Here is a 23,558-nt window from a genome sequence, read left to right on the forward strand (position 1 = left end):
AAGCATTCAATCTAGGGCTAGAGATATGGCTCAAGTGCTACAGCACTTGCCAAGCAAGCACAAGGATCACCAAAACAAACCTTAATACCACCAAAGTAAGAACAACAAAAACAATAAATTCTCCTTCCTTTTCTTCTTCTTCCCAGTTCCTGGTAATCTTTAGACTACTTTTTATCTCTGTGGATTTTTTTCTATTCTAGGTATTTCATATAGGATTATCTATATTACATATATTTGTAGATTAAAATGGTTATTGATCTCTTCCTGCTTGGGAATGTATTCATGCTCCTTAAGTCAGATTCAGGCCAAAGAAAATCAATCAAGTCAACATATTTGGCTGTCTACTGTGTACCAGGGAATTTTTCCTATTCTTTTATGACAGTTTCTTAGTAAAATAGTTAGTATCATTTTAGGGATAGAGACTTTATCTCTAGGAAATAATTGTAGACAAATTAACTGTTAAGTGGTAATATAAGTTTTGTGAGCATGCTATGTATTGAATTAACTACCAAGACAATCTGTGTATTAAGAGCTTCCCACTGTCTTTACTCCATCATCACTCACTGCCATAACTCCTCACTGTGTTCCTTCACTGCCTCCATAAATGTTCTATAAACATGAGCCAGGCACTAATGGCTCATGCCTGTAATCCTACCTACTTAGGTTTCTGAGACCTGAGGGTCACAATTCAAAGCCTGCCCAGGCAGGAACATCTTTAAGACTCTTGTCTCCCATTAACCACCAAAAAGCAACAAGTACAGTTGTGGTTCAAGTGGTAGAGCACTAGCCTTGGGTGGGGCGGGGGGGAGCGGGGGAAGCTCAGGAACATGCCTAGGCCCTGACTTCAAGCCACACACTGGCACACACACACACCAAAAAAAAAAAAAAAAAAAAAAAAAGTAGGAGGGGCCTCTTATCCAATCTAATTTTAATCTAAATTTTGTTAATCTAAAGTGTTACTCTGTAAATAAACCTTATTTATAGACAGTTCGTTTCAATATTGTTAGAAACTCTTCAAAAAGACACTGCACTGACACTAGCATATTCTCCGAACATACTTCCCTAGAAATAGCTAATGTTCTATGCCATATTTATATAATAAGCACATGTTATTTTTGGTAAGTATGTGTGTATACATATATATCACATATACACATTTAGAAACACATATGTAGTAGAGAGATCTAGGGAAATAGCTTTGTCTATAGTAAAGAGCTACAGGTTGATTAATTATTGGAATAATAAATTTTATGTGCACTAGGGAAAGCAAATATCACAAATTAATGACATGGCTTGAATAATTCAAATAAAAAGATAAAGTGGAGAATGATACTAGGATAGGACAAATTTCCTAAGAATGTTACTATTCAACGTTCTTTTTTCTCTTTTTTTTTTCTTTTGGCAATTTTGAGCTTTAAACTCAGGGCTTCAAGCTTACTTGGTTTGCTTGTTCAGCTGGTGCTCTACCACTTGGGCCACACCTGTAGTCCTGATTTTGCTGGTCATTTTGGAGAGAATCTCACAGACTTTTCTACTCAGAATGGTTTCAAACCTCTGTAAATGGTCCTCGGCCTCCTGAGTAGCTAGTATTACAAGTGTGAGCCACCAGCACACAGCTGTGTTCAACATTCTGAAGTTTAATTTTTCTACTTTAAGAACACACACTTTTGTAAATCTTCTTAGCTCTGTAAGTAGAAATAGCAGAAATTACATAGACAGGTACCTTACTTTGTAATTTAGTCATGTAAAAATTACCCATTCCCTTTAGGTTGGAGTTGGGAAATAAGAAAATTTAAACTTTCAAAGTCAAGTTTAGAATATAGGAAGTAGAGCTGTGGCTCAAGTGGTAGAGCACTGGCCTTGAGCTGAAGAACTCAGGGACAGAGCCCAGGCCCAGAGTTCAAGCCCCACGACCTACCAGAAAAAAAAAATAGAATACAGAGATATGGAGAGGTTTTTGTCTTCCTTTCCTTGCTTTAATTTGTTAATAAAAGATGGATATTAAAGGATTCAGATTGCAAGCCAGCCCAAGCAGGACTCTTATATCCAGTTAACCATCAGAAACCAGAAAGGGAGCTGTAGCTCAAAGGTAAAGTGCTAGCTATTAGCAAAAAAGCTCAGAGATAGTGCCCAAGTCCTGAGTTCAAGCCCCAGGACCAGCACCCCCTCCCCCCAAAAAAGACGGAGTTTTGTGTTTATTTTATACTCAGTGCTGAATCCAGTGTAATGAGCAAATGCTCTACCACTAAGTTGTTATGCTCTTTCTTTTTAAGGTGGGGTGTTCTATACATTTATTCTCAATATTTTTTCTTAAGTGATTTAATGATTCACAATAAAAAAACAGTGCCCCCATCAAAACTATCTCCATAATTTTTGAAGAACTGTACAACTCTGTAGAAATATTTAATTATATATGTTTACTGTGTAGCAAACTAAGAGCTTTTGTTTATAGAAAATTAATGTTACACCATAAAACACTGATATATTAATATTGTGATATCATAAATAATCTTTTTTCTAAGGCAAATTAAACTGGTTTTAAAATATTAGTGACTGACATTGAAATATTATTTTATTTCTATGAAATTTTTCCCTGGCACCCAAAAACCTTTTTGACTTTTAAAATAGAAAGGTGGAAATGTTCCATATAAGAATTTGAGCCTCACCAGGCACCAGTAGCTCATGCCTGTAATCCTAGCTGAGGTCTGAGGGTCATGGTTTGAAGCCAGCTGAGGATGGCTAAGAAAAGTCCCCATAAGACTCTTATCTCCAATTAACCACTCAAAAATGAGAAGTGGCACGGTGGCTCAAAGTGGTAGAGTGCTAGCCTTGAGTAAAAAGAGCTCAAGGACACTGTCCAAGGCCCTGGGTTCAAACTCTATAACCACCACCAACAACAACAAAAAGAATTTGAGCCCATTGTTTTTATAAGTCAATTTTTAAATAGCAAGGTTGGTCAATGAGTACTGAGTTTCAAATAGTAAAACATTCTGACATGCTGTTGCACAGAAAGGTGACTATAGGTAACAATAATATATATCGATAATAGATGTATAGATATGGAAACAGACTTTAAATGTTTTACCATAGGAAGTGGTAAATGTTTGAGATTTATATACTTAACCTGATTTAAACATTATACAATATATAAATGTATGTTGAAACAGCACATTGTACCCCACTAATATTTTTATAGTTTTATGTATCGATTACAATAAATTAAAATTGTTAAGCCTGTTTAACCTTTAAAATTGTAATGTTAGGCTGGGCATGATAGCTCAAGGCTATAATCCTAGTTCGTGGGAATGTGGATGTCAAGAGATCATGGTTCACAGCTAGCCCAGGCATAAGAGTTTATGAAACTTGGGGCTGGGAATATGGCCTAGTGGTAGTGCTTGCCTAGCATGCATGAAGCCCTGAGTTTGATTCCTCAACACCACATATATAGAAAAAAACAAAAGTGGCGCGGTGGCTCAAGTGTTAGAGTGCTAGCCTTGAGCAAAAAGAAGCCAGGGACAGTGCTCAAGCCCTGAGTTCAAGCCCCAGGACTGGCAAAAAAAAAGCTTATGAGACTTCATCTCGACTGCTAGCATGGCACACTGGAGCATGCTTTTCATCCTAGCAACAAAGGGAAGCATGAATAGGAGAATTGCAATCCAAGCTAGTCCAGGCATAAAGCAAGCCCTGTCTCAAAGAATTGCCAACATGAAAATGGGCTGGCAGAATGAATCAATGTAAAGTGCTTGTTTGGCCAAACTTGAGGCCCTTCAAAGTCCAATATTGAAAAAGAAAACTGAATGCTTGTAATTTTATGAATGTTAATTTGGAAATATCCCAAGATAGGAATTTCAAATGTTAAAACTGTCTTCAAGCAGCAAAATAGGTATCTTAAAGAGAGCTTGAAGTGCAAGCCTAACTGCTACATCGAACTGTTTCCAGAAACTACTCATTGACTATAAACCATGGACAAAGCAGACCAATGTAGAAATTAGTATGGTATCAATTAGGTCTAGAATTCCCTAGTTCAACAGTCATACTGTATTCAGATAAGGTTTAAGTATAAGAGAGCAAAACCACATTATGTCCAAAATTACCTAACTTCTAGACTATAAGAAGAAATTACCTACCTAAAGTATATAGAACCATATAGGGTGATTATAGATAATAACAATATAATGTTATTTACAGTCACCCTATAGATATGCACATGATAGATGTGACCTATTATCCCTTTAAGATGAATGTCAAATCCAAAGGTATGAAGATTAAGAATGAAGAATTGTAAAGTGCTTCTGTTTCCTAATGTTTTTTTATTCTTCTGTTAATATATGTTCTTATGACAATTGAGATAACTGAAAACTAGAGAAATTATCATTTCAGTTCACCCATATATATTACAATACAAAAAGACATGAATATTAAGGATAATATTGAATTATTGCCAGGCTGAGAGAAATTTCTTCTAATGTAAGCATTGACTTGAATGAAAAATGTTAGTGGTCTGTATATACCTTACCCTTTGGAAAGAAGTAATCTGGAAAAGGTTCTGAACCATCACTGTCTATGTCTAGTTCAGAGATCCAGAACAGGTGAACTTCTGAATGTCTGCTACCATCTTTAGTGTACAAAAAGATTCTACTGCCACTTTCTTCTTCCTAACCATTCCCTTATTTTCATTATTGTTTCTTTTATTTCTGGCTGTGATGGTGGTATCACATAGTGCCTGGGTGGAATCTGGTTAACTCAGGGCCTTGTACTTGTTGGACAGGTGTTCTACCACTTGAGCTGTGCCCTCCAGCCCTCTTTTGCTTTAGTTATTTTTCAGATAAGCTCTATTTTTAGTGATGGCTAGCTTCAGGTTACAATTATCCTACCTATGCCTCCTGTGTAGTTGAGATTGCAGGCCGGCACCACTATACCCTGCTTATTGGTTGGAATGAGGATCTTTTGGGTTGGGCTGGCCTGCAGTCATAGTCCTCCTTATCTCTGCCTACAAAACAGTTGGGATTATAAACATGAGCCACTGCGTCCAGCTGATTATTACTTATTAATCAATTTGGAGCATAGAAATCTCCATATTTAGCAAGACATAAAGATAGAGAAGGACAAGTATAAAGTGTTGGACAGTTAGGAAAGACCTGTGATTTTTCACCCTCCCACAAAAAAGGAGAGTGATTTTTTGTGGGCATGCTGTACACAGTCAAATAATAAACCCTGGTTCTCTACAATAATTTTTGTATTCATAAAACTAGACATCAGAGGGGCTGGGAATATGGCCTAGTGGCAAGAGTGCTTGCCTCCTACATGAAGCTCTCCGTTCATTCCCCAGCACCACATATATGGAAAATGGCCAGAGGGGGCGCTGTGGCTCAGGTGGCAGAGTGCTAGCCTTGAGCAAAAAAGAAGCCAGGGACGGTGCCCAGGACTGGCCAAAAAAAAAAAAAAAAAAAACAGGGCTGGAGTTGTGGTTCAGCAGTAGGGTATCTGTGTAACAAGCAAAAGCCCTGAGTTCAAACTCCATTACGGTAAAAAAAGAAACATTAAAAAAAAAACAAAACTAAACATCAGAGCAAACTGTCACCCACTTAAGCATTGCATGGCTTTGTGTATAAAACTTTCTTTTTGATGTTAACCTAATGTGATAAAGAGAAGCAAGGCCTTAAGCCAATTTATTTAAATTGTCATGCATCAAACTCTATGCAAGAATAAGTAGAAAAGAATATACACTACATTGGTTATGTGAAAACAAATTACATATGGCACATTAAAAACAAGGATGAACCCACTCAACTTGTGGGTTACTTCCCAATAAGCTCATTGTAAGTTGATAAATATGTCAAAAATGTATTTAATGTACTTCACCTGACAGATCTATAACCCATCCCTAGACCTAGAAATATCAAAATTCAAGGCTGTAAGTACGGTTTCTACAGAAAGCTTATCACTGTGCCAACAAAAAGTCAAAAAAATTAAATGTGAAGCCAGGTACCAGTGGCTCACTCCTGTTATCCTAGCTATTCAGGAGGCTGAGATCTGAGGATCATGGTTCAAAGCCAGCCCCAACAGGAAAGTCTGTGAGAATCTATGCTCCAATTAACCACTAGAAAACCAGAAGGGGCATTGTGGCTCAAAGTGATAGAGTGACAACTGAGATAATTGAAAACTAGAGAAATTATCAGGGACAGCACCCAGGCCCTGAGTTCAAGCCCCACAACCAACCAAAAAATTAATCAAATATGAAATCATTTTAAGTTAGTTACTGTGTATGTATCCCAGCACAATCAGATTCTCTAAAAGAATGAGGTAATTTCATTCATAATTTAATTGTTGCTGTTAAAACAACATATAGACTGATCTTATTATTTTTGCCTTCCCTAAAATATTGAAATCAAAACATTATGTCACTTTTTATATTTGAAATATCAATGGCAATGGTATGACAAATGGAGCTTATATGATGTTCTAAACATCTTTGCAGCAAAAAGTAACATTTTAATTTTTTATATTCTTGCTACCTTTTAAGTAGTTGTACAAAGTAGTCACCATTCAACAAAGCAGTTGACAAATGCAATGTCTTGATCAATGTCACCCCAACATTTTGGTTCTTGATGGTATTGTGTAAGAATCATGTCTGTGGGCTGGGAATATGGCCTAGTGGCAAGAGTGCTTGACTTGTATACATGAAGCCCTGGGTTCAATTCCCCAGCACCACATATATAGAAAACGGCCAGAAGTGACATTGTGGCTCAAGTAGCAGAGTGCTAGCCTTGAGCAAAAAAAAAGAAGCCAGGGACAGTGCTCAGGCCCTGAGTCCAAGGCCCAGGACTGGCCAAAAAAAAAAAAAAGAATCATGTCTGCAATAACTGACATTTAATCTTTGAGTTCAAGGAAAAAAAGCTATTAAGATTCTGAATTGAGTTTTAATGTGTTCTAAAGACACACGAACACATGAAGAATATGGATATTATAATAAACTGAATGTCAGAAACCCATGACTGTAATCCTTACTACTAAGAAGGCTGAGATCCAGAGGAACATGGTTCGAAGCTACATGGACAGACAAGTTCACTAGATTCTATGTCCAAAATGACCAGCAAAAACCAAGGCTCAAGTGGTAGAGTGCCATCTGCACAAGCAAGCTTAAGTAAGCCCAAAGCAGTAGGGTGCTAGAATTGAGCTCAGGGACAGCACCTAGGCCCTGAGTTCAAACCCCGCAACCAAAAAAAAGTCACAAAACGTACTTCCAATATTAAATAGCACAGAATACATATTACTATTCTAAAAGAGAGGAATGTGACCAAAACCCAGAAGACAAACATGAAATCCATGGCATATGAAGCACAGCATGGTGGAATGAGGGTCCCAGAGGTCTTGGACAGCTCCAAACCCTATGGCCTTGCCTTGTAGAACCCACATGGCCTCTTTCTGAGCATAACTTAGTTCATTGCCTGTGGCTGTCCTTGGCAGATGTTCCATATCTCTAACTTCCAAAGATTTCCATTATCTTCAATTTCACCCTCACATCTTTACATACTACCCTCTCAGAGGCTCCCCAAAGATCCTAACTCTACTACACATTGCCTGGCTTCCTAGATTTTCCTTTGAAAACTTCTGTGGCCCACAATTCTTGCATTCTGTATCTCTGAAAAGCATCATAAAGATGACACCCAGATCTGCCACAAAGTAACCAGACAGACAACTTGGAACACATCTACTGCAATGTGTCTTGCAACTCTCTTTTCACAGTTTTCCATATGAATTAAAACCTTTATACTCCTGACTCTGTAATGTGTGAAATACAAAGATGTGATAAATGCTAAAGATAAATATGTTTACCCCAACTCAAACATTACACAGTGTATACAAATGAACTGAACCATTGCATGGTGCCTATTTACAAACTTTGTTTTTATGTGGCAGTCAAAAAATAAAAACTTGAAACTTCAGGTTTACAAGAGTTCTTGGTGCTTTTGTAAACTTAGACACCAAAGTTTCTGAAAGTAAAGCATAGAGTAAGTATATCTCTAACTTAAACATAGAAACTCACAAATACTTATTTTCTTATATATCTAAATACATGTCTGTTCTGTTTGTAGTTTCAAAAGCACTACTGTCAATAGCTGCTTCATTTTGCTTAGGTATATACCCTATGATCTCTGACTTTAACGTTAATATAATCAAGGAAATCCAATATTTGTTAAGCCTGGTAGTTATTTCCTCAATATAAAGTATCTTAGTTCAGGCTGCTCTAACAACTATATTACAAACTGTGTTGAAACATTTATTTCTCACAGTTTTGGAGGCTGGGAAATTCAAGATCAAGGTGCTGGCAGATCCATTATCTGGTGAGGACCAACTTTCCACTTTGCAGGTGTCTGTCTTCTGATTGTACCATCACAAAGTAGCAGAGAGAATAGCAAGCTCCTTATGTGCTATTCTTTTTTGTTTTCTTTTGAGAAGCTGGGGATCAAACCCACAACCTTGAGCATGCCAAGCAATCACTCCACCATTGACCTCCATTCTTAGACCTCTATTTTTAGAAGGGTACTAATCACATTCTTCACTCTGATAACCTAATTACATCCCATAGGCCTCACCTCCAGATAACATCACATTGATTGAACATTGTCCATACTGTGTGATATTGAGAGAGAGACGAACCTAAAGTCCATAGCAAGAGTAGAGTGAATACACTGAAGGCTGGCACCATATTGAAGTCTTCCATAAGATTTTAGAAGTTCTCAGTGTGAATATTTCTGTCCAGCCTAAGAAAGTTAAATGTAAGGTCAACAAAAGAGCTGTGCAGGCTACATAGTCACTATCAAAAGTATTCAATCAAGGACAGGTACCAGTGGCTCACGCCTATAATCTTAGCTACTCAAGAGGCTGAGTTATAAGGATAGCAATTCAGAGCTAGCCCAGGCATAAGAGCCCACAGGATTTTTATCTCCAATTAACAATAAATAAATAAATAAATAGGAGTGTGTCTTAAGTAGTAAATGGTAACCTTAAACAAAAAGTTCAGGGACAATACCCTGAGTTCAAGCCCCAGAACCCACCAAAAAAAAAAAAAAAGCTATTTAACTTTGCCACTACATTACATAAACAGCCACAAAGAAAGCATAGATGAGGACTGGAAATGTGGCTTAGCTGTAGAGTCCTTACCTAGCATGCATGAAACACTGGCTTTGAATCCTCAGCACCACGTAAACAGAAAAAGCCGGAAGTGGCACTGTGGCTCAAGAGGTAGAGTGCTAGCCTTGAACAAAAAGAAGCCAGGGATAGTGCTCAGGCCCTGGAGTCCCAAGCCCCAGGACTGGTTTAAAAAAAAAGAAAGCATAGATGAGTATGGATGCATTCTAGTATAACTATAAAAATAAATAGGGCAGATTTCATGGTCATAGTTTTATGACCCTTGAGGTAATCTACTCTAGGGTTAATGTATCCCCTAAAAGTATAATATGACATAATGCTTTGGTTATATTTCTATAATTTTTCTTTCTAATATATTTTTATCTTTGTGTTTGTGTGTGTATGTATGTATATATGTGCACACACGCACAGGTAGGTACACCTGTGCCAGTCTTGAGGCTTGAACTCAATCCCTGGGCACTGCCCCTGAGCATTTTCACTGATAGCTGACATTCTGTTAGTTAAGCCACAGCTCCACTTCTGGGTTCTTTTTTTGTTTGTTTGTTTGGTTGGTTGGTTGGTTGGTTTTTTTGTAAATTTGAGATAATTAATTCAAAGCTAGCCTGGACTTTCCTTCCCAAGCTAGTTTAAATTCTGATCCTCAGATCTCAGCCTCTTGAGTAGCTAGGATTACAAGCATGAGCCACCAGTGCTCAGCATGATACTACATTTTTAGAAACTTTTCCATTTTCCATTTCCATCATGTATAAAGTAAAAATTTAGTTGAGTTTTGATTTGGTTTGGTTTTTGTCCTGATGAGTGGTTTGTCTGCTAGGTGTCAAACCCAGGACCTTTTGCATTATAGGCAAGTGCTCTAATATTGAGCAACCCTCTGATCCATTAATTTAATTTTTTAAACCTAAAATTAGAATTTTCCTCCTAGCCCAGCAGCACACATCTGCAAACCCAACTTAGGTTGGAGGATTACAAGTTCAAGATCACCTAGACCTAATTAGCAAGACCTAATCTAAAATAAATAATAGTAGTGTGTTACCTCATTCTAACTAACTCTTGCCCACAATCTTACCAAACTCTTTACCATGAACCATCTTATTTTCCAATATTCATGAACTTAAATTTGTATATGTATAAATTTCTTCTCTAAGCCTTTGCCCAAGCAATCTTACACACATAAAACAGTATGACATCACTCTCTTTCTCCTAAGGAAACTAGAATGTATTGGATTACAATCAATAAACTATGAATAGTTGATTGGATTAAAATAAATAAGCTATGAATAGTTGGTAAAATTAGTTGTGTATTATCACTGTCACAGTAGATTTTATGCACTCAACAAAAATATTATCTAACTTGTGATTTTTGTATTGATATACTGATATAAATACAGCAGTGAACAATATTGAGTAATAACTGGACAGTATTTAGTGGGCTGGAGAAGCCAGGCTAGTATACAGTGTTTGGTTTTAGCAAACCAAGCAAATTCAAACCTCTAGTGCTATGCTATCACCAGTTGCCACTAGCAACATGACGTTATTTAATTTTTTGGAGTGTGTGTGCGTGCATGTGCACAATTCTAGTACTGAGGCTTGAACTCAGGTTGCTGAGTTCTTACTTGGCTTTTTTGCTAACAGTTGGCACTCTACCTCTTGAGCCATGCATCCTTCCACTGAGGGATTTCTTTCTGGTTAATTAGAAATGAGAGTCACTCAAATTTGTTGTCTAGGCTAGTTCCAAACTTTAATTCTTAGATCTCATCCTCCTAAGTAGCTAGGATTATAGACGTGAGCCACTGGCACCAGCTAATTTAAACTCTCAGTTAAAGGAAGTTAAAATTTAATTCTTCAGTTACACCTAGCTGCATTTCAAGTATTAAACACTCACATATGACTAGTGGCTTCTGTATTTGACTGTAGATATGGACATTTAGGTCAACATAAAAAGTTCTATTGGACAGTGCTGCTATAGAGATATTGCAAGAGCTAGGAAAAATTTTGAACCTATCCAAAATTTAAAATATATTTTAGGAAAGCAAGGACCTTGCCAATGCCCAGAGTGCCAAAAAACTAGTAGCAACTAGGTTGTTTCTTTTTTTTTTTTCTTTTGGCCAGTCCTGGCTGGGGCTTGGACTCAGAACCTGAGCACTGTCCCTGGCTTCTTTTTGCTCAAGGCTAGCACTCTACCACTTGAGCCACAGCGCCACTTCCGGCCATTTTCTGTATATGTGGTGCTGAGGAATTGAACCCAGGGCTTCATGTATACAAGGCATGCACTCTTGCCACTAGGCCATATCCTCAGCCCCTAGGTTGTTTCTTTGACACTACTGGTCATGTTTTTTATTAGTTTGGTAAATTTTAAACTTTATAATTCTGGGCTCAGTTGAATTCATCTCAATTAGTCCTGCAATTGCAGTTATTGGCAGAGGCTACAGTCATCTGAAGACTTGCCTGGACTATATGTCAAATGGGCACCCAGTCTTAAAAACAGCCAAAAAAAAAAGTCCCAGGAAACACAGGTATTTGTAATTACTCTGTCCTGCCAATGCCAGCTTGAAGGGCACTTTTGGAGGTAATTGGGCAACTTTCTAAATAGCCTTCCAAACAAGTTTTATTTTTAATTCACCTAATAAAAGGAAGTACTCTAACTCACTTGTGATGTGCTGATCTTGTTACTTATTATTTTTTATATTAAAGGTTTATACTGTGGCACTAGACATATAGACTGTGGTCTGGACCCCTCCTGGCTTCTTACTTTATAACATTCTAGTGAATTCCACATGTTCTGCAAAGCAGTTCATAATTGTTCATTTATGTTCTACACTCGTTTTTTCTTCCTTATCTTTTTCCATCTTTCTGATCTGTATTTTCTCTTTACTTAACAGACAGTGTGGAGCATTCATTATTAAGACAATTGGGCAGCTCTAGTCCAGCTCAACTGATTTCTTATCCAATGATCCTTGTGTGACCAAGATCCAGCTTCAAGGAACCGGCTAGAAGCTGCCCGTTGTGAAACTTAGGGTTAGTTAATACCTCACCATACTTATTTTTTCCACTATAAGCTGTCTACATTTAGCCAAATTTGCTTTTTCAGCTGTTTTACAAAATTATTTAGGTAGATGTGGCATGTTGGTTTTTTATGTGTTAATCTAACTGTAGTAACATTTTCTACATGTTTTATCCATTCCATAAATAATAACTATACTGGGAATAGTGAGGTGTCTTTCATTTTCTCTGCTTTGTGTTATTTTTTTCTCAAGAGTTTTAGACACTGCTTTATAGTCTTTGATATTTAATTTAATATTTAGGATGAGTCATTTATAATTCTAATAGATCTTAATATCCCCATACCTTTAAAACAGAGCCATTATTTAGCCATATTAATTTTACTGTGTTTTCATTTAAGATGCTTTTGTCTAACATTTTTACTAATTTTGTCTAATTTGTTACTGCTACTCCTATGTTAATTTTGCCTCTGCCATAGTTTTCTAAATTCAAATATTTATACATCTTCTATTATAACATTTTAAATATGTACACATATTTATTATAACATTAGTATTGGTAATATGGCCAACATGCTCTTGCCTTTTCATATGACTAATTTCACCATATTAAGTTTTTTCTCATACATTTGAAATAACACTGTAACCCTCTTATAGTATAACTAAAATTTTACGTACTTCATAGAATTTTGATAACAAGACTCACTTTTCTGACATGATCCACTAACATTAACTGACATTGCACTGTATTAGTGTAGAATACCTTAATTTTCCAACCTTTTTTCTTATTTTACAAATATATTTAATTATATGGGTACTTTTTAAAGGAAGTTGATTTCATAAAATTCAAAACTATTTCTTTTACCAAAGGGAAGCTTTACATTGTGATTCTAAGGCCAATTCATGTTTTAAACTTGGAAAATGGCAGGAGAGAATCATTGATTCAAAAGATATAGAACGAAGCTATAAATTTTTAATCATGAAATTTCTATAATACAAGAAATATCCTTCTTTATATTCATTTACAATTCTGTCACTGACTTCCTAATTTTAGAAGAGAAAAGGAAAGGTCTAAAGATTGGCATTGCCCTAATCTGCATTTTTCTTCCCTATTTCAATTCCATATATACTGTATGACCAGCAGCAGTAGAAATAGAACATAGACTCTAGAGTTTTTCCCCATAAGTTAAGTATAGAGTGGTATGGGTTTTTTGAAACCATAATGACTGTTTGCCTGTCAAATGGTTTCACTAGGACAGTAGGACCCTGTGAATGTATACATACAAAGATCTCATGTACATTGATTATTCTCAGTTTTAGAAATGTAAATAAACTAATAAGTCCCACAATGAAATTTCAAAAGGTTTCATTCTGTAGTAAAAAATTGTAGAGGGGCTTGGAATTTGGCCTAATGATAAAGTGCTCGTCTCGTATACATGAAGCCCTGGGTTCGATTCCTCAGTACCACATATATAGAAAAAGCCAGAAGTGGTGCTGTGACTCAAGTGATAAGAGTGCTAGCCTTGAACAAAAAGAAGCCAGGGACAGCACTCAGGCCCTGAGTTCAAGCCCCAGGACTGGCAAAAACAAAAAAATTGTAGAAGTCTTCTCTTTATAGAACTCTTTCAGAAACAAAAAAGCTCATGTTACAGTTTTCAAGTGTTAAATATGTTGCTAAACAAATCCTGGACTATTAATAAACATTAGTGATGAATATTATTGGGCAAGGAATTTTGATAATAAATCATACTCAGTGTGTTACTTCCATAGTTAGATTATATATACATGTATACATTATGTACATATTATATATATTATATACATACAAGTACATAGATTTTATGTGTACATATATACACTATATACATACAAATAATTCATACATGTGTACTTGTTAGAATTTAGTTTTGAGGTGCTAAAAAACTTAAGAATTTATCCCCAGTCTTGAACTGGGCTCTGGTGGCTCACACCTTTAGTCCTAGCTGCTCAAGAGGCTAAGATCTGAGGATTATGGTTCAAAGCCAGCCTGACTCTGATTTCCAGTTAACTACTCAAAAAGTGGGAAGTAGAGCTGTGGCCCAAAATGCTGGAACCTTAGCCTTGAGCAAAAAGGCTCAGGAAGAGCACCTAGTCCCTGAGTTTAAGCCCTAGTACTAGCACATGCGCACACGCGCACACACACACACACAATTTTGAGTGCATGGATACTGTTATCCTTCCTTCTTCATCATTTAGTTTGATAAGGCAAACATTCTAAAAATAGAATGAGAGAACAAAAATTCTCTTTACATGTTCGAATTGTAGCCCATTGTTTTCTATTTTGTGGTATTTCAGTCATTTGAAAACTAATTTTTTACTTAGTATCCATTTTGTGAGAGCAATATAAAGAAATTATCTGAAATCCACTGTGTTAAAGTGAATTGGATAATACAAATATTAGTACATGTACCTAAATCATAAGCCATGACCTTATAACATTGCCTTATAACTTCTTTTCCAAAAAAAAATCTCAAATACAATCAAGATAGAAAAGGAAACTTGGGGCTGGGGATATAGCCTAGTGGCAAGAGTGCCTGCCTCGGATACACGAGGCCCTAGGTTCGATTCCCCAGCACCACATATACAGAAAACGGCCAGAAGCGGCGCTGTGGCTCAAGTGGCAGAGTGCTAGCCTTGAGCGGGAAGAAGCCAGGGACAGTGCTCAGGCCCTGAGTCCAAGGCCCAGGACTGGCCAAAAAAAAAAAAAAAAAAAAAAGATAGAAAAGGATCTTGGTAAATTTTTAAGACTGTAACTTCTTCTGCCAGCTGATATCAGAAATATGGCTTGTAAAGAGCTATGATTTCATTTACAACAGTTGCACTATATTTTTAGCAAATTTATATACATGATTTACATACATGGATTTATACTTCACTTAACTAAAATAATGAATAAGGTTACACAAAAATTGTGTACCATTCCCAATTCTTTTCATATTCCAATACTAAATAATATTAAAAAGGACTAGAAAGTACTTTAGGAAGGCATTCAATTCATCTTTGATATATTGCTTCAGCATGTTCTGTTGTTACTCTAGCAAATCTTTGGCCTCTAGGTTTACACTATTAAAATTTATTCTGAGGGGCTGGGAATATGGCCTACTGGTAAAGTGCTCACCTCGTATACATGAAGCCCTGGGTTCGATTCCTCGCACCACATATATAGAAAAAAGCCGGAAGTGGTGTTATGGCCCAAGAGGTAGAGTGCTAGCCTTGAGCAAAAAGAAGCCAGGAACAGTGCTCAGCCTGAGTCCATGGCCCAGGACTGGCAACAAAAACAAGACAAACAAAAAATTTATTCTGAAATCCCTATAAGCTTAAAATGGGCAAAGGGACAGTTTTTGCTTAAAAGATGGATATAAGTAACACTCATAGTGCTTTTTCTTTCACTTCAGTTTCACATCCCAAAACATCTGTACCAGATTTCATTCTTCCATATTAAATGCTACTCTCAGATTAGCAGCTACAATGAACGCTGTTTGTTGCACCTGCTATGTTTTTTCTGTCTCTTTGCTTCAATGTATTGAGTGAACTTTTTTTCTTTATATCCTGAATGTTTATCTCAGAAATCAAGTGCTAGGCAAAGCACTCTTGAGGCATTCCCATCCTCGTGCTTTTGTTTTTCAAACAGGTTCTCCTAATTTTGCTTGGGTTGGCCACCAGTAATATTCCACCTATCTTTACCTCCCAAATACTTGTGATTACAGATGTGTGCCACTACACCCAGCTCATTCTGCTTTTTAAATCCAGTTGAATATAGCCTAGTTCATCTGAAACTTTAGGTTTTATAGTAATCTGTAGAAAAATACCTTTATAAAAATGCCTGAGTAAAGCTTTTTTATTGCTTATGTATATGTATATATGCATGTACCTATGTAAATTTAGATGACAAGGAAGGGGTATAATAATTAGAACAGACAATATCACTGTAATATATTTTTAACAAGCAATATAGCATCAGTTCTAGTTTCTGGAGTGGAAATCTGGCTCTAATGTATTAATATGGAGTTTTGCAACTTAAACATAACATTTCACTCCTTTGAAGAAAGTATTAAAACAAGCAACTGATCAATTCTTACATCTAATTAATAGATCAAAAATTTGTGTACCTATTCTATTTGGAGAAAACTGACTAAACCTGGTTTGTAATAAATATAAATTTCAGGATTTCTTGTCAGTTCTTTTCACATCAAATGTTTGACACCTTCCTATAAAACCAGAGTAACTTATTTCTGTCTGCATTGTGATCTCCAGGATGTTATTATGTACTTTAAAATCTTCCTCCTCACCTACTAGGAAGTAAATTACTTTGTTATTTTAATAACTTTTAAAAAAAATAACGAGAAAATCCAATAAATCTTAGGTCCTCTCAGTACAGCAGGCAGGCTTCTTGGCTAGCCCAAAGCACCATGTGAATATTACCATCTTCTGGGTATGTCACATATGAAAGAATATATGTTTGGTTTTTAACAGGACTTTTGGAAGTTAAGAACTTATTTTAAAGACTTTGATTTGGGATATAGACATAACGCTATACAACCTACTTATATTGAAAATTACTTTCAAATGACATACCACTTTTGATTAAATTTTGTTTGCTCATTACCCATTATCGCAACTTTATTTTCTTCTCAATAATAAATTACTTGAGGAAACATCCAGAGTTCATGCTAACAGATTTTTATTCATATGAATCTATCAGCTGACCTACTTGATTAAACATTCTTCACACCACATGTTTTCATATACTCTAGATTCAAGTAACTGATAATAGTTTTCACTGATTTAATCTCAGGGAATACTCTTTGAAAATAATCTTCGGGGGCTGGGGATATGGCCTAGTGGCAAGAGTGCTTGCCTCCTATACATGAGGCCCTGGGTTCAATTCCCCAGCACCACATATACAGAAAATGGCCAGAAGTGGCGCTGTGGCTCAGGTGGCAGAGTGCTAGCCTTGAGCAAAAAGAAGCCAGGGACAGTGCTCAGACCCTGAGTCCAAGCCCCAGGACTGGCCAAAAAAAAAAAAAAGAAAAAGAAAATAATCTTTGCTCTATTGTTAGAAAAGTAGCTTGTATAATTATGTTATATAATTATATCAAACTTGTAACCAGAGTTCTAAGCTCAGAGGCCCAAGTTCAGGGCTTCCAATATGTCTAGTCTACCACTACGCACTCCCTCCAATACAAGAAACAAAGAATAGTATCGAAAGACAGAAATATTGATTATGCAGCATAGGCATGCCACAGGAAGGGGCAAAGTAACATTTCTATCTTCAGAGTACAGAAATGAGCAGTAGGTATAAACAAAAAAAGTGGGATAACAGGAAATATGCATAATTAAATGTACAAAAAGTGTGGCTTGAGTTCTAGTTTTCCAGAGTTTTTTTTTTTTTTTGGCCAGTCCTGGGGCTTGGACTGAGGGCCTGAGCACTGTCCCTGGCTTCTTCCCGCTCAAGGCTAGCACTCTGCCACTTGAGTCACAGCGCTGCTTCTGGCCGTTTTCTGTATATGTGGTGCTGGGGAATCGAACCTAGGGCCTCGTGTATCCGAGGCAGGCACTCTTGCCACTAGGCTATATCCCCAGCCCTTCCAGAGTTATTTTTAACTTTTGTCATCATGTGAGTGGACCAGTGTAATTCTTATCATTACCTAATAATTACCTAATTCTCCTCATTTGAGGAATGGACTGTCCAGCTACACTCTACTCTTCCTTTCCTTGAAGGCCCTTTTGGTCCCTCGTCATGAAGATGTTTATCAGTCCTGTCCTTTCTGGAACCCAAGGTGATTATAAGAGAGACAGAGAGAGAGATGCAGAAATGTGTAGATTTTTTAACTTCAGGGCCAAAAAAGTCAGTGCTTTTTTTTTTTTTTTTTTTTTTTTTTGGCCAGTCCTGGGGCTTGGACCCAGGGCCTGAGCACTGTCCCTGGCTTCTTCCCGCTCAAGGCTAGCACTCTGCCACTTGAGCCACAGCGCCACTTCTGGCCATTTTCTGTATATGTGGTGCTGGGGAATTGAACCCAGGGCCTCATGTATACGAGGCAAGCACTCTTGCCACTAGGCCATATCCCCAGCCCCAGTCAGTGCTTTTTAACAAAAGCAATTTCTTACCTGTTTCATAACTACATTTCATCTGAAAGGGTCATGTTGAAACATAATGCCTTCTTTTCTCATAAGTAACCACATTCTTAAAGAGTTGCCAAGTTCTGTTATTTGAGCTCTGAAATAGACTTAGAATTGTTCTCTAACACATATTTCTTCTTAAGTCAGTCACCCATCTCCACTTCTGAGCAACAGACTTGACTTGATTTTGATTCTGTATAGAAATCAAGTCCAGTGCAAATAGATAATCTAGACAGTTCTTGATTTTGTAGATCTCTGTTCCAAGTTCTTATTTTCTGGGATAATTACATATTTGTCATTCTAATCAGAAAAAAATTGAGAACTGTTTAAAGGGGGAATAAAACTTTATTTTATAAAATTTAAAGGGGAATAAAAATAATTGAAATAAACAGAAATTTATTTTAATGAACCTATAAAATCATAGTATTAAAATATTTATCACAATTAAAATCGTAATAATAGATATAAAAATTCATCCTAAGGAGAGTTGAAATGTAACTACATTAATAAATTACAAAATACACTTTATCCCCGGGTTTTTGGGGGGAGTTTGTTTTATTTGTTTTGCCAGTCCTGGGGGGCTTGAACTCAGGGTCTGGGCTCTGTCCCTGAGCTTCTTTTGCTCAAGGGTAGCACTTTACTGAATGAGACACAGCACCACTGTTGGCTTTTTCTGTTTATGTGGGTTCTAAGAAGTCAAACCCAGGGCTTCAGGCATGCTAGGTAAGCACTCTACCACTAAGCCACCTTCCCAGCCCTATCCACAGGTTTTGTATCTATAGATGCAGTGAGCTATAAATGCTTTTTATTAATATTCCCAAAATAATACAGCAATTAAAGCTATTTACATGGCATTGACATTGTATTATAAGTAACCTTAAAATGGCTTAAAATATGTGAGGATATATATGTGAGGATATATGAGGATATAAAATATGTGAGGATATATGAGAGGATGTGTACAAGTTATATGCAAATATAGGTCTTTCTTCACAGATTTTTTTCCCAGTTAAATATAGGACTGACTTGTTTACAGGTAGTTTTCTTTTAATTTTCCAGGCATTTCTTAGAAATTAACCCATATCAGTATCTTCAAATGTAAAAACTTTAGTAGAATCCAAAGGCACAACCTGAAAAAGGAATAAGCCATAAGGGTTAGGCTTGGACTTTCCTATTTGGAGCCTTAAAGCTTTATGGTTTCCAGTCTAGCCATTGGTACAATTCCTTCATAAATCCACTGAATTATATTTATCTATACATTCATTCACCTGTGTTACAAACATGAAATTAGAGAATCACATAAGTTAAGAATTCAAATGTAATGCAGGGAAAATATTATCCATACATTGTAAACAAATTATCTATATAATAGTATATAATATCTATAAGATACTAGTCCTATAATCTTAGTAATTTCTATCTTCACTAAGTTTGCTGTATATTCTACAAAAAATATTTTTATTAAATCACTGAGGAATATTTTAAAATTATACTAATAGGGTTAGAGATGTGACTCAGTGGGTAGAGTATCAACCAGTGAATGAAAGTGTCAGGTACCAAGTTCAAGCCCTGGTCTCAGACCAAAAATAGTGTATGATGCTAATGATGTACAATAAAATCTTAATTTAAGCCAGGTGCCAGTGGCTCACACTTGTAATCCTAGCTACTTAGGAGGCTGAAATTTGAGGGTCATGGTTTTAAGCCAGTCCACACAGGAAAGCCTGAGATACTAGATCTCCAGATTAGTCAGCAAAAGACGAAAGGAGAGAGGGCATCAATAGTAGAATGCCAGAAAGCCAGTCTAATCTCAAGCCCAAGTAACACCAAAAATAAATGGTTTTTTAATCAGACCTAGAACATTCTTACCTAAGATGATATTATTAAGTGGTAGAACTCAAGTAAATTGTCACTTATAAGGGGGCAAATTATTTCTAGAGAATAGGGCATGATGAAGAAGATCCTTCAAAAACTACAGTACCAATAATTATGGACCCTCTCATTTAATCACTAAAATTAAAGAAAATGTGTATACTAAGTCCATAGCTGAAAGTATCTAAATTCTAAAATAAGCAAAATATGATAAATATGAAATTGTTTAATCATGTATTTAGCAAGCAACCTAAGTATGAGCCAGTTTCCTAACCAAACAATGGAAATGCAGTTAGGCTAGAATTTAATTTTTTAGATTGCTCACTGAAATTTTTCCTTGAAAGTATTACACAAGTCAGCATCCAGAAAATATAAAAAGAAACCTAATGTGAGGAGAAAAGGCTTCTACAGTATCCCAGAAAAATTCTGATAGCAAAAGATGGCTCTAGCCTGTGCCATCTACTGCTGGAAACCTGCAACATTTTCACCTGCTTTGAAATAATAAGAGTCCACTGTCAAAACAAATGGGTTTGGTGGGGTTTTTTTGTTTATTTTTTGTTTTTTCTTTCCATTCTTATCAATAGCTCCAGCAGAGGTATTGTTAGTCTTTGTATAAACTTTCCATGAAGTATATACTATTTAGGGAAATGTTATTCAAAAAGGTTTGGTTTGGTTTCTTTACATCATCCTAAATGCAGATACCAGATTCATGCCTTTTTTACATGAATACATATAGTTCTAAAGTAAGTAGTCATTATCATAATTGTCTAGGAAAGTGGCCTTAGCTCAAAAATTATAAAAATGTCATTACATTGATGTCTAATGTCAGTAGCCTGTTGTCATTAGATTGAAATTTTTCACAACACGGATAAGATAGACTGCTTTACAAGGTGGAAGACTATTTTGCAACATCAAAAGTATCTCAAAGTAATGACAATAAACTGTATAATTAAACAATTTTAAACAGTTTAACCCTAGAAGCATCTAGTTCTGATATTACATTTATAGAAACAAAAAGAACTGCTGGGATCTGGGGGCTCATACTTGTTAATCCTAGCAACTCACAGAGGCTGAGACCTGAGGATGGAGATTTGAAGCCAGGATGGGGAAGACAAATTAAGGACTCTTATCTCCACTAAACTACCAAAAAAAGAAAAAAAAAAAAAAAAAAGAACAGCCAGAATGAAGCTGAGGTTCAAATGGTAGAATGCTAGCTTTGAGCAAAAGAAGCTAAGGATGGGGCTGGGGATATAGCCTAGTGGCAAGAGTGCCTGCCTCGGATACAGGAGGCCCTAGGTTCGATTCCCCAGCACCACATATACAGAAAACGACCAGAAGCGGCGCTGTGGCTCAAGTGGCAGAGTGCTAGCCTTGAGCGGGAAGAAGCCAGGGACAGTGCTCAGGCCCTGAGTCCAAGGCCCAGGACTGGCCAAAAAAAAAAAAAAGAAGCTAAGGATGGCATCTAGTCCCTGAGTTCAAGCCCCAGAACTGGCATTAAACACACACACACACACACACACACACACACACACACTATGCCACTAGTATAGATTATTTCATTGTAGACATGACCATAGTCCTGGTTGATCAATAGAGAAGCCTACTTACTCATACCATGTAAACTGCAACTCTGTTTAATCAAACATGCCTCTTTTTTAGAGAGATTTTGCTTTTTAGCTTAGACGCTTTGGTTCATTTCTCTTAACTGTATCTATGTTGCTAGTAAAGTTTTTAGAAGAACTACCAAAACCTTTGTATTGAATTTCTGCTGCCAAATGAAGTTGATTTGGCTAGGCACTATTTCAAAAGTTTTGTTCAAGGCCAGGTTTCTGTTACATACCTGTAATCCCAGCACTTGGGAGGCTGAGACAAGATCACAAGTTCAAGAACAGCCTGTGCTACATACATAGACCCAATCTCAAACCAAAGAAATCTCAAAGATAAAAAGTGTTATGCACTTTATGAATAAACTGACTTTTTGCCATACAGATTCTTCTTCTGTCTTCCTCCTCCTTTCCTCTTCTTGTGCCAATATGAAGGCTTGAATTTAGAGCCTGGGCACTGTCTCTTAGCTTTTTTTGCTCAGAAATCACTCTCTACCACTGAAGGCCATAGCTCCACTTCTGGCTTTTTGGTGGTTAATTGGGGATATGTTCTGATATTCCTGCTCAGGCTGACTTCAAACCATGGTCCTTAGTTCTCAGCCTTCTGAGTAGCTAGGATTATCGGCATGAGCCACTAGCACCTGCTAAGATTCTTCATAAATCATAATATTCAAAATCAAATTATTTAAAGCAGACAGAACAAATGATAAAATTTAAGGCAAAAGGATTGGCTCCACCTTGAAGCTCCAAAATAGTTATTTAGAATATACATGTCTTATCTGAAATTTCCTATTCTTGATGTCTTGAGCAAAGCATTATCTCCAGTAGTATGTTTAGCAGTTAATCAAATAAAAATCACTTCTTGGAACAGATCCTATTCATTGTATGTTTTACATAACATTATATAATGATATTGTACTAAATGGAGGTAGTACATTAATAATCACCTGATTTTTCTCTGCATAATTATTTTCTCAAGATCTACTTGTCTTTCATAAATACATAATTGTTTGTTGGGAGGAAAAGCTTTTCACCAAAGTTAAGGAATGAAGGAAAGGACATACTGGTTCCTCATACCAAGTCTTTCTCTAACAAGAGGATGCTTTCCTGCCCCGTAGCAGGTTATTAAGTAATTTACTCTTTAGAGTGGGAATTTCCACAAGCATACCTTCTCTCCTTAGAATCCAGGCTCAATCTTATTTTTAAAATATTTCCCTTAAATAATTAGAAAATTAGAGCCTTTTGAAATGCATTAAAACCCTAACTTTCTTTAAATCTCTTAATAGGAACCAAGGTTACATTCTGTGAGAAGAAGCTGTTCTCAGCCTTCATCTATAGGTTTGAACCTCGATATTCTCGAAGCCCACACTTTCAACCTAGAAATGATTTCAGAGCAGAGGATTCAATTCTTACTCAACCTCCCTCTACTGACTTTGTTAAGTAGAATCTTTGTTAAGAATAATTATTTTGTCCAACAATAGAAAATAACCCCGTATGTGGTCTAGTAACAAACGAGGGTTTGGGATATACTTAAAGTTAAGTGATTTGTTCTTTTATGAGAATTTTTTAAATCTTAGTAGCCAGAACACTGGAAGTGCAGGGTTAAATCATGGTATCCTACATAGTTCATACATTTGAGTAATGTACATGTAGAAACTGTAGCAAACAGAAGATTCATTCTATCCAATACTTGGATGAAGTTTGAAAATTTTTGGTCATCATCTGACTATCTTACCATCATAGTAATCTTGTACAATCACTTAAAAAACATCTT

The 23,558-nt window shown here is 36.5% G+C and overlaps 1 protein-coding gene across 1 annotated transcript in view; it reads left to right on the forward strand.

The window, feature by feature from the left end:
• The window catches only part of Boll (boule homolog, RNA binding protein), a 53,696-nt gene extending 30,369 nt beyond the window's left edge, over positions 1-23,327 (forward strand). Inside the window, exon 11 of the mRNA XM_048344204.1 lies at positions 23,071-23,327. Coding sequence (XP_048200161.1) covers positions 23,071-23,265 — 195 coding nt within the window. The 3' untranslated portion in view covers positions 23,266-23,327. The remainder of the gene's footprint in view (positions 1-23,070) is intronic.
• Positions 23,328-23,558: the final 231 nt, after the last annotated feature.

The sequence above is a fragment of the Perognathus longimembris genome, chromosome 4 (assembly GCF_023159225.1).
Source record: "Perognathus longimembris pacificus isolate PPM17 chromosome 4, ASM2315922v1, whole genome shotgun sequence".
NCBI classification, from domain to species: Eukaryota; Metazoa; Chordata; class Mammalia; order Rodentia; family Heteromyidae; genus Perognathus; species Perognathus longimembris.